This window comes from Mya arenaria, chromosome 3, assembly GCF_026914265.1.
Source record: "Mya arenaria isolate MELC-2E11 chromosome 3, ASM2691426v1".
NCBI classification, from domain to species: Eukaryota; Metazoa; Mollusca; class Bivalvia; order Myida; family Myidae; genus Mya; species Mya arenaria.
This window is the reverse complement of record NC_069124.1, coordinates 79,989,570-80,002,148: the sequence shown is the minus strand read 5'-3', so window position 1 is coordinate 80,002,148 and position 12,579 is coordinate 79,989,570. Positions and strand designations below refer to the sequence as shown.

Genomic DNA, 12,579 nt, shown 5'->3' with positions numbered 1-12,579 from the left:
GCTGGACTGTGAATGGACAAGCCGTGTACGATTCCCGGATGGACCAGGTCACTTCGGTTGTGATAGGCTATGAAATCCTTTTTAATACCATTCGCACTGTACCACTGCCACTGGCATGTACAGAATTTGTCAGTTCTTTGCAGAGGTGAAGGCATCTAGTACTGGTTAACCGCGAGATTGTCCGTCCAGGATAGGTGTGCAGTGGTTGAACTGTCACGGTCACTCTGGAACGCTTCAATGTGCTCTCGCCGGGACCCGGAGTATAAACTACTAACACCACCACCCCACCATTTCCAAATCATTATTATAACAAAAAAAGAACAACATTTCACAGCTCATTAAATATTAGTATAAAATGAATAATTCATAAGTTGCATATCATTCTTGATAATGTTAAGTTAGACACCGTGTGCACAATATTCTCATTAAAAAGATACCCAGAGAAAGATGCATAAAAAATAAGGTGTAAATTTGCGTTATTGTAAATTAAAGGTTCAATGTGAAACACATATACAACTTATGCCATTCAAATTGTACATATCGTGCTAAAAGAGAGTTTGAAAACAATTGTTCAATAGTTCAATATGTATTTTGGAAAATGTGTACTTGTTATATTTACAAAGTAATCAAATACTGGTTGTGTTCGGCCCCTTGGTCAATTCTTGCTAGTATGCTGACAAGTCGACAAATATAAGATCTTCGTCAAAAGTATGTTTAAGGTACCTACTGAACATAAACAATTGAAAGAAAACAACCTTTGCTCAATTTTGAATGAAAATAACCAGGAGTTTCTGGGGTTTTTTTTCTTTCTAAGCTTGTTAACTTTTGTTCGCTTCTCGTTTTTTATGTTGTTTTTTTAAATCTGCAATAGTTGTACCTCTTCATTAGAAGCAAAAGTTAAAAAAACCCTTTATACTCGTCAATCTCATTAGCTTTTTATGTAAACTCTTTGGATCCGAGTATAATAAGAAACTTTGTTCTTGAACATATGGACAGTAATGATTGTTTCATTGTACTCGAAATATTCTTGGGTCACACAATATCTTGAAATGATAGATACAATTATGTGGTTGTATACATGATGATGCCATGATTTCAAGAAGCGCTCGACATCGTATTGCACAAAATATAAATTAGCAACCAACAACTATGGAGTACGTGGTCGAGTGATGAACCGTATTAAAGCATTGCTCACTAACTGGAACCAATCAGTTAGAATAAGGGATACAACACCAGAGGGGAAGGCAGCAATGAGCAGTATACCTCAAGGATACGTGTAAGGGTCACTTATATTCCTCCTTACCAGATCCGAAGATCATACAAGGATATATATGTATTAAGCCAAGAGTGAGATGGACCGTATGTGTGTGTGTGTCTGTGTATGTTCTTTCAGAAGGCCGCATTGTAAATAACACGTGGGTTATGTTTTTCATAATATGATGCCTATGTCTTAATGTGTTACCTTCTTTAAATAAATTAATTATTATTATTATTATTATTATTATTATTATTATTATTATTATTATTATTATCATTATTATTATTATTATTATTATTATTATTATTATTATTATTATTATTATTATTATTATTATTATTATTATTATTATTATTATCTGTAACATTATATACGGAGATCTGCACATTTTTTTCAAGGGGTCAGAAATATGGTTGTTAATATTCCAGGCTAGCAAATGCAAGTATATTCATATATATCATATATATTTTGTCGGTCAGATATATTTTAAAACAGCAGTATGATAAACAGTCTTAAGATCGAAAACAATGTAACTATTGAGCATATCGGAAAAAAATAAAGGGATATTAAAGAAATGGTTGACAACAAGATGCAATAAACACTCACATAGTTTATTCAAAACATATTTTATTCAAACATATAACACATTGTGAACAAAAACATTTTGAACAATTAATTAGACCCGTATTGGAATATGAAACTGTTCAACGGTTTAAGTCACTCGGACCATGGCCCAGGAAAACAACATGCTAGCTATAGAGCATGCGTCATAAGGATCTGCCAGCATTGTTCGTTATATACAAATGTAGCCCACCTCTTTTACGAGTACAGTTTTCGAGAATTTGGACCTACACTTATTTAAGGACGGGAGCGAGAAGTTTTTCAAAATCTTGAGAGGGATTGATGATGTTAGTTTTCCAACTATTCAGCTCAACTCTACCATGAGTTAAAGGGGCCATTCAATAACACTTCAGAACCCCCATACATACTGAACTTTTGTACGAACAGTTGTGTGCTAAGCAGTATTGAAAACAGGAACAATTCGACAGATAATTGTGCATATTGTGACGATGTAAATAATTTTATTTAAGATATAAACATTAACTAATAATTTCGAGTGCATGCAAAAGTGATTCATTTTTTTATAGAAAGTTCATCCAACGCCGCAGCTTATACTAGACCGATCGTCAGATCAATTTATATTATCACGGACCTATAAAATGGTTTATCGGTCCGTGTTATTATCACCCGACTTATCTTCTGCCTCAATTACGACATCGCCGTTTTGACTTGAATCTAAGATCAAAATGGCTGCGCCCATGGGACGGACGATTTTAAGGACAGAATCATTTTTTAGATGTGCATATCGTTCTTCCTTTTTTGTAAACAGATTCCTTCCTGTCAAAAGGTTTATATTGTCTAATTTAGGTTCATTGTCATACTCTACAACCGTTGATGGAAAGGAACATTGTAATATCGGCACCATCGGTCATGTCGACCACGGTAAAACGACGTTGACAGCGGCAATCACAAAGGTAAATACAAGTGATGGTTTAAGATAAACCGAATTAAAATGCTCATGGTAAACTATTATAACCAACCATTGCCCATCTGATTTCATTTACAACCACTGGCGGCAGTTTTGTTGACATGACCTTTGTTTGTCATGTAATGATTTAGTCCAAATAAATCTTCTCTTATTATTTATATACATATATATATATTTATAATTATTTTACAACCATTGAAGATATCAACTTTGACTGATCAATAACTTATAAGCATTTGTCCAATCTTCACCAAATTTGGTCAGAATGAGGATGGGCATAATACATTGGACAATATTCATAACTAGACCAATCGCTGTAATCAACCAAGAGTAATTGCCCTTTAACTATAGAAATAACCTAAAGTTGGTCTTGTTCAATCAGTGGCTTGTCCAATCCTCATTAAATATGATCAGAATGTGAAATAGCATAAAACTTTGGCCGAGATTGATAACTAGTCATATCACTGTTATCAGCATGGAGTTTTTGACCTTAAATATAGAAACTACCTTAAATTGCTCCTGTCCAATCAATATCTTCACAAGCATTTGTCCCATCATCACCAAATATGGTCAGAATGTGTATGGTCATAAGACAAGTTTTATAACTACCCAAACGCTTTAGTTATTAGAGAGTCAGGGTTTCCGCCAGCCCTTTATGGCTTGTCGGGCCCGACGTGCCTTCCGCTGGCAAGGCCTATTACCGACACGTGTTAATTATGCCGACATGCTTTAATCCGCGTAGCGACAATCCTTATCAAAACAATCATCAGTTTTGACAATACACGATTTTGTTGCGATTACAACGGTTGCAACGGTTGACTGACAGCCAGAAGGCGTGTCGGGACTATTACAACATTTGTATCAGCCATTCAGGATCGGCGACAGCATGAAGGCGTGTCGGTGAGGTTCAACAGTGCCAATTAACCAAACTCCTCCTATTCTTTATCAGAATGGGAATGTGTGAAAAACACCACCATCGTAATTGCGACCTTCATCCCTATAATCATCTATGAACGCAAAGTAAAGAATTTATAAGTGTTAATTGATTTCGGTAACATAAATCATGTGTCGTTTTATTTTGTTTCTTAATCCCGAGTCCATTTGTTAACCAATTATTGAATTATAATTGAGAACCATGTTAAGATATCTGTGTTATTATAAACAAGGGTTATGCTATGTCGTCGTAATTAATTGAGTCGCGTTCCCGTCTTTAGTTTAAAAGTGTAAAGTTATATTTTGTGTTACTTATTATTAAACTTTGATTATTTTATCGTTCTTTTTAATTTATTTAGAAAAAAGATAAATAAATCTGTAAATACACATTACATTCCCTTTAAGTTATTATTTAGCCAACCCGGCTTTAAAAATATTAGCTGCTGCAGCTTTAAATACGAATACACGAGCAGTCGCTTTGCTCCAGGCTCTTTTGTGTTCCAGCATGCAGCGTGCTTTACACGTTTTGATGTGACGTCAACGGTGTCAATATAAATAATACCCGCACTAAACGAAACATGAGTCGATCAATATCATCGATATTGTATTGTCGGAAAACTTGAGAAATACCAATAATTAAGGAAGAGAAACCATTAAACCTTTTCACAAATAATTTTAATGTTAATCGGACTTTAGTTGGTAATTCTAAATCATAGGAACATAACTGTAAACTTGTTTAAAATGCAGGAAATTGCACCATTTTGGATACGAAAATAAAAAAAAACCCTGCCCTTCTGACATGCCTTATGAAATTCCTGGCGGAAACCCTGAGAGTTATTACCTTGTTACAATATCAATGTCTAGAGAACCATTAAGCTTACTCAGGTGAGTGATAAAGGGCTGTCTAGACCTCTTGTTGAATACATTTAATGCTTGTTTTGTGAAAAAGTGGTTATTTCTCTTTGTCAAGTCAACTGTGCTTGAAATTTGGTATTAATTCATGGGCATACCTGTCATAAATTTAACGATAACAATAGCAGGATACTAGTATAGTGCTTAGTGTAAATTAGGCAGTACCCTCAATGAGTAAGACCCACTTTCCTCGCTCACATCGGGGGATAAACCTGATGTTCGCAAGTTTCCTCCAAAGGCAGGGTTCGAATTTAGACCCACATACTCGCAAAATGCAAAATGCGAGTGACTTTTATTCAAGCTCGCTAAATTCTGCGAGTAGCTTTTTCTAGACCACAAAATGTTAAAAGGAAAGTAGAATAAACATGAACTTTACTCCGCTACAGAGTCGAGTGTAAACAGCCTATAAGTGGCATGTTTACACTACCAATATAGAGAAGACAGTACGGCATCACACTCTAGTAAGTTTTCAAAAATAGAACAAAAAAAAATACGGAAAAGGCTGAGTATTATCTCAAATCTTTCCGGGATGCTCCGAGATGTGCCCAATACAAAGTGAATATTGGCTAAATTTAGCGCTTTCTCGCACTATATGTACTGTAGTACTGACAACTCAAGTATGCCATTTTATATGTATACAAATAGTTACTCCCCTTGTTATGACATACGCTGCAAATATCTGCCTTATATAACAGTGTAATGATTACTGAAATAGGTATACATCAGGTGAGTACGCATCTGATATTGACCTTATATGTATGGAACATTTTCAGCATTTCTCCTAGATTGTCGCTTATTTAAATCAGTTTAAAAAATTCTGATTACGAGGAAAAATATAGATTGACCTCTAAACCTATTCAGAATGATGCGTCTTGCATAAAAGTTTGTTTTGTTTTAGACTTGTAATGATATTGCCCCAGCCCCATCCTGTTTTTAGCTCACCTAATGTAGTGCTCAGGATGAGCTTTTCCCATTGCCCATAGTCCGGTGTCCATAATCTGTCTGTTCATTTGGTGTCCATCAACAATTGCTTCAACCGCATCTCCTTTGAAACCACTGGGACCTGACCAATTTAGATAAAACTTCACTGGGATGTTCCTTTGATGGTGCCCTTCAAAATTGTTCAAAGAAATGAATTCCATGCAGAACTGTGGTGGCCATGGCAATGGAAAGGAAAACCATAAGAGTTAAAGATAAAATACTTTGTGTGTTACATTATTTAGTGGTCCTCTACCAAGATTGTTCAAATTATGCCCCTGGAGTCAAAATTGGCCCTGCCCGGGGGTCATAGGTTTGTAAGATACTTTTTTAGGGATATCTTTGCAAAACATCATTTCTCAAACCACTTGGCCCAGACCATTGATATTTTTTAAGTAGCATCTGTATTCATAATCATTACTACCAAGTTTGTTCAAATTATAGCTGGCCCCACTGCTTTTTACCTACTTTCTTATTTTTGAAGCTACAACAATGAACTAAGGACCATGTGTACAGTTTTGAAAATATTATATCAATGTTGTGCTTGGATGACCTTGACTGTTACCTTTTGATCTACTTCTTATTTTCGAAAATTAAGCAATGAAATCTGGACCATGTGTACAGTGTTGAAAACAAATATCAATGATGAGCTGGTATGACCTTAGCTGTGACCTTTTGACGTACTTTCTTATTTTTAAAGCTACAGCAATGAAATTTGGGCCATGTATACAGTGAAAACAAATAACAATGCCATCCTTGGATGACCTTGATTATGACCTTTTGACCTACTTTCTTATTTTTGAAGCTGCAGCAATGACATTTGGACCATGTGTACAGTTTTGAAAACAAATAACAATGCTGTCATTGGATGATCTTGGCTATGACCTTTTGACCTACATTCTTAGTTTTGAAGCTACAGCGAATAAATTTGGACCATGTCTACAGTTTTGAATACAAATATTAATGCTTGGATGCCCTTGATTGTGACCTTTTGACCTACATTCTTATTTTTGAGGCTACAGCGATTAAATTTGGACCATGTGTACAGTTTTGAAATCAAATATTAATGCTTGGATGCCCTTGATTGTGACCTTTTGACCTACATTCTTATTTTGAAGCTACAGCGATTAAATTTGGACCATGTGTACAGTTTTGAAATCAAATATTAATGCTTTGATGCCCTTGATTGTGACCTTTTGACCTACTTTCTTATTTTTGAAGCTACTGCAATGAAATTTCAACCATGTGTATAGTTTTGCAAACAATAATCAATTTTGACATTTACACGTGATCTCTTATCCTACTGTATTATTTTTGAAGCTACAGCAATGAAATTGGGACTATGTGTATAGTTTTGAGAACAAATATGAACCTTATATATCTGGTGTGTAGCATTGTCTAATGTTTCTCTGCCAAGATTGTTCAAATTATGCCTCTTGGTTCAAAATTGGCCCTGCCATAATGGTCTACTGTGTTACATAGAGGTAAAAAACAACAACAAAAAACTAGGATATTTGTTGGGTAACATTGAAAAGTGATAACAAAGGTCAAAAACTATTACTCAGGTGAGCACTTTAGGGCCATTGTTGCCCTCTTGTTTCATTATTTGTGCTTGTCCGCGCCATATCTTGGATTAAGGGATATATCAAAAAGTTATGCAAATGAAACTTGGTATAGGAATAAATGGCAATGGCGGAAGTGTAGTACCCAGGATGAGGAATCACATGACTTTAAAGAGGTTCTCACATCGCTACCAGCAATATTCTTGTATTTTGTGCTACTTTTGTGTCTGCTCTGTTACATCAGTTAAGGTTGATCCAATTTTGTCTATATTACTTGGAATGGATATTCCATGACCCAAGACTATATATCATTGGAAATTGGACACACACACAGTGCAGTGTTCCCGAAATTGTAAAAATTCTGCCTGTCCGAACAAATATGTCATAGTAACCATAAAGAGTAAAAAAATGAATGTCAACTGTTTTTAATGCTTTCCTGATTTAGTTCACAAAAAAACAACAACATATAAACTTTACATTGACAGGTCGTTTAGTAAAAAAAAACAACACTTGGTCTCGCAAAAAAATATTTAAACACGCCGCCATTAAGGTGCCAAAATGGCCGACATTTGGGGATGTTATGTGACGTCAATATCAGTATGGGATCGACTAACTACCGCAAAGGCAAATAATCAACGAAAGTTTTTATAGACATTTCGCTCTTAAATACCTTTTCGCTATTTAGTCGTCTCAAAATATGTCGGTCATCCGGACCGTCATTTTCGGAAGATCTGCCGGACCTGTACAAAATTTGCCGGACATGTCCGGCGGACCGGCACATTTAGGACAGACTGCATACACAGCATTGGGGGTATTCGTCATGTTTTTGATAGCTCTAGTTTATAAGTTCTTAATTCTATCAGTGTTTTACTGTACATTCAGGTGCTGTCTGAGGGACAGTCAAAGAAGAACAAATTTGTGGACTACAACTCCATTGACCGGTCTGTTGAAGAGCAGCGACGTGGTATTACCATATTTGCCACACATGTGTCATATGAAACTGACACAAGGCACTACTGCCACACTGACTGTCCTGGACATCTGGACTTTATCAAAAACATGATCACTGGTGAGTTAAACATTTTTTTTTAATGTTTATGTTTATCTTTATTCTAGATGTATTTGAAAAGAATAGGAAATGCAATCAATACAGAAACAATTTTAATGGAACATTAAAATTAAATTTATATGTAAGTTTTCAAAATTTATATGTAAGTTTTCAAAAAGCTATTAGACAAAAACGTACTATCAAATTATATATACTGGTATATGTATTGGACTATTGGTTATTGGTCATAAGAATGGGTGTTGTAACTAAGTCAGTGTAAGTACATGTGACGTTTTTGTTTTAGGAACAGCGCAAATGGATGGCGCTATACTTGTGGTTGCGGCCACAGATGGGACCATGCCGCAGACCAGGGAGCATCTGCTTCTTGCAAAGCAAATTGGGCTGGAAAGGGTAGTGGTCTTCATCAACAAGGCAGACCTGGTGGACGACGAAATGCTGGAACTTGTGGAGCTAGAGATTCGAGATCTGCTCGAGGAGTTTGGGTATGATTCTCTGAACACTCCTGTCATCTGTGGCTCTGCTCTCACCACTCTGAATGGAGATGAGGGGAAGTTTGGCAAACAAGCAATTAAAATGTTAACTGAAACTATTGATTCATACATTAAAATACCAGAGAGAAACCTAACAGCACCTTTCAGAATGCCAGTAGAATCAGCCCTCAGTGTGCCAGGAAGGGGGACAGTGGTAATTGGGACACTTGCTGAGGGCGTTCTGAAAAGTGGGGAAACAGCACAACTGCTTGGTTTCGACAAGAAGATAAACACCACTATCACTGATCTACAGGTGTTCAAAAAGTCAGTGCCTCAGTGTAATGCTGGGGAAAATGTAGGGGTTCTTTTAAAATCCATAAGACAAGAACAGGTTCGGCGTGGAATGTACCTCGTTAAAGATGGTTCTGCCAAGATGTCCAACCTCGTTGAGGCCCAGATATATGTCCTGAAGGCGTCAGAAGGCGGGAGAGTCAAGCCGGTTTTGAACAGCTATATCCAACAGATGTACATGTCCATCTGGCACATGGAGTCCTGCATCCAACTACATGAAGGAACATCCATGGTGATGCCTGGGGAAACACTCAAGACCAACATTCTTCTTGCCAAGGACATGGTGGTCAACGAGGGACAAAAATTCACCATTCGCGAAAACAATGTGTCAACCATCACAGGGATTATTACCAAAGTGCTCCCCCACTCAGAACAGACTATCCCAGGGTTTAACTTTGTCAGACCTTTGCAGGTAAAAATTTCTACAGGAAACACAGCAGTAACAAACAGACGACAGAAGCAGAAAAACAGGAAGCAATAGTGATTTGTTGTCAAGAACTTTGCTATCTGCAATGAGATCTTAATATAATTCTTTTTTAAGTATGATTGGTAAATTATAATTGGATGGAGTTATAGGATTTATAATTGACAAGACCTGTTAAGCAAGTTGTGCAGGATTACCTATTATGATATGCCATGATAACTATTTGTAATGAAAAGGAATAATGAATAAAGTTTGGTATCATATCAATGGGAATAGCATTTTGTATTATTTATTACTTTTCAAAAATTACATGGCAGGGAAAAAATATTAAATTGAATTGTACATAATGACAGTGATATAGTATGCTGCTATAAACAGTTCTGACCTTATACGAAGTAAAGGGGAACTTCACAAACAAAAAAACAGATGTACAGACTAAACCCTAAAACTATCTCAGACTTATTATAAAGATATTAATCTTCCAAAAGTTTTTCCTTATTCAGCCCTTTGTTTCCAATTATAAACAATTCATTTTGAGTTTAAGAATATTTATTTGGGTAAATTCACGTATGAACAATAAGTAAAATAAAGAATAACGGATAGGAAAACAAGTTTGGCAAACTTACGGTACGTAAATTCCTCTCACTGAGGTAAAAATTCAAGATAGCAGTTTTATTTTTGAGTCCACAAGGAAAATAAAATACAGGTAAAAGAATTTTACAAAAACTGAATTTTTTTTCTAGAAAATCAGCTTTTTTTCAATTTCCATGAGAAAGTGGTTCTTTAATGCCCATTTCATCATACCCATTATTAATGTCTGCTTATAAAATGGAAATTGAAATTCAATTGTATTGATTAAATGCACCATGACACATATATTTACAGATATGTTCTATTCACACAACTTTGATTTACAGCTATGTTTTTGTGGCTGCTTAAGTCCACACTGCCAATTTTCCACAAGAAATTTAAAGGCCCTTTACTGTCCAAGGAACTTCAGTATGGTCATTCCAATCATCAGACTTGGAATTTTAAGTTGTAGAAATCTAGGGTTTGGACAACAGAGGACTTTTTTCATGAACTACAGTGAGAGCTGAACCAGGAAAACCATAGAGACAAAGTGCTGCTTTGACTTTGGTTGTCATTGCAAGAAATGTCATGTTCTTTTACAGTTAGAATAAAAGTTTTGCAAATATTCTCAGTTGTTATTGACAGTGACTAAATCTAGCATGTTTCCATTAGTAAATGTAATTTTATAGTCAGCTATGGCAAGTATTGCATAAAAATATTATTTATACAAGATTTGATCTGTGAATAGGCCTAAAAAAAATACATTTGGTTCGGGTTACCCGACCCTACCTACGGAATAGGCGCCGACCCTAACGTTTTTATAGTCAGTTTGAAAAAAAAAACTGAAAAAAAAATAAAAAAAAAAATAATAATATTTTTTTTCTTTTTTTTTTGCTTTTCAATATGTAGTTTAAAACCTTAATTGCTTATATAGAAGATAACTTTAACACCATTCTCCAATAATGAAAATGACATTCTTATATAAAGCCTAATAAAAAAATAAAATAAAAAGCCTACCTACCCTACCTATTTTTGAAAAGGATGTAACCCTAACCAAACATTTTTTTTTTTTAGGCCATATCATTATGGCATGCTTTTAAGGGCATGCTTTTAACCTTGTTTTAGTCACACCTACAGGTTCACATGGTACAATATTGTATAGATGAACATATTTCATGTCCAGGCTTTCAATTACAGCTACTGTTTTCTTAGTCGCTGAAAATCAAAATAATGTAGTGCAAATGTTCATCAGCAAGAGTCATTAATATGACATGTCAAGACCCAGGTTCAGTACCCTGATATTTTTATTTATCTTTCATGGAATACGGCTCCTAATTTCTTCTGAATTTGAGAATTTTGAACAACATGGAACTTCTATAAATGTCACACAACCTGTAGGTTGTCCAGTTAGCAAAGTGGTTAGTGCACTCGCTTCTCACCAAAGCGAGCTGGGTTTGATTCCCAGGCTGGGTGCATATGAGTTTGGTTGGTGGTCATCAAGCCAGACAAGTGGGTTTTCCACTGGTTCTCCTGTGTCCCCCACAATATAAGATCACACTCTTGCGCAACATCACGCCAACAAGAGTTTGTGTGACTTAGCATAAGATAATATTACTTTCTTCAAAATCATTGTAAAATAACTTTAAACTGAAATCAAACAAAGGTCATATTGCATGCAATTCAAATTAGGCATAAATGAATTTTTGGGGGGATTAAAAAAACACTATCGGCACACATTTAAACTATTGAAGATGTATTGCACCTAGGGTGAAGGTCCCGATTTTAAACTTAGGGGTAAAACCTCACATTTTTGGAAGTCACACAATGAATAATATGTCTCTTTATACAATTGAGCAATGTTACCATGGTTGCCGTCACAATGATAATTTATAGTGCTCATAGAGACATACTTTTACCATTTCTCATGAACTGCTTGAGGAAGATACCCCAGTTGTAATATTGATTAAAGAAAATGTATTAATGATTAGGTTTATTTTTAAAAAATGTTCAGACATTTATGTGAATTAAAATGGCTTCAGTACCATGGCATTTAGGAGTAAATTATCCAAATCAATACTACAATACTAATACCAACACTCTATCAAGAGAGCATACATAGGTCAGTGGTGAGTTATAAATCAATGTGGCAAGGACAGGCAGCTAGCTATTCATATCCACAGTTTGACTTCTGTGTACATGTACAGGTCAGTGGTACGTACAGTATACAATGGAAATTATGCTCAATATTGTTGACCAGTAGAGATTGTTATTTCTCTTCTTAGTATTCATGCAGTACAAGCTAAAATAAATGAAACTTAACTTAAGTAATGAGTTAAAATCATAAAGTAGCTGCTCTCTGTGCTTCAAATGATGTAAAGGGATATTCTCATCTCAGGACATACTACAGTAACTGTTGCTGTGTTTTCACAAGATCATTTAAAACATTTTTCTGCAATTGTATGGTAACTTTCCATACAATGTAAGTCAAGCATTTATTGAATGT

At 35.4% G+C, this 12,579-nt stretch overlaps 1 protein-coding gene across 1 annotated transcript; it reads left to right on the top strand.

The window, feature by feature from the left end:
- The first annotated feature begins 2,559 nt into the window (after positions 1 to 2,559).
- On the top strand, positions 2,560 to 10,703 carry LOC128226894 (elongation factor Tu-like). Its single transcript, XM_052937005.1, has 3 exons — positions 2,560 to 2,793; positions 8,075 to 8,261; positions 8,545 to 10,703. The coding sequence occupies exons 1-3, from the start codon at positions 2,566 to 2,568 to the stop codon at positions 9,561 to 9,563; spliced, it is 1,434 nt and encodes a 477-aa protein (XP_052792965.1). The 5' UTR covers positions 2,560 to 2,565; the 3' UTR covers positions 9,564 to 10,703.
- Positions 10,704 to 12,579: the final 1,876 nt, after the last annotated feature.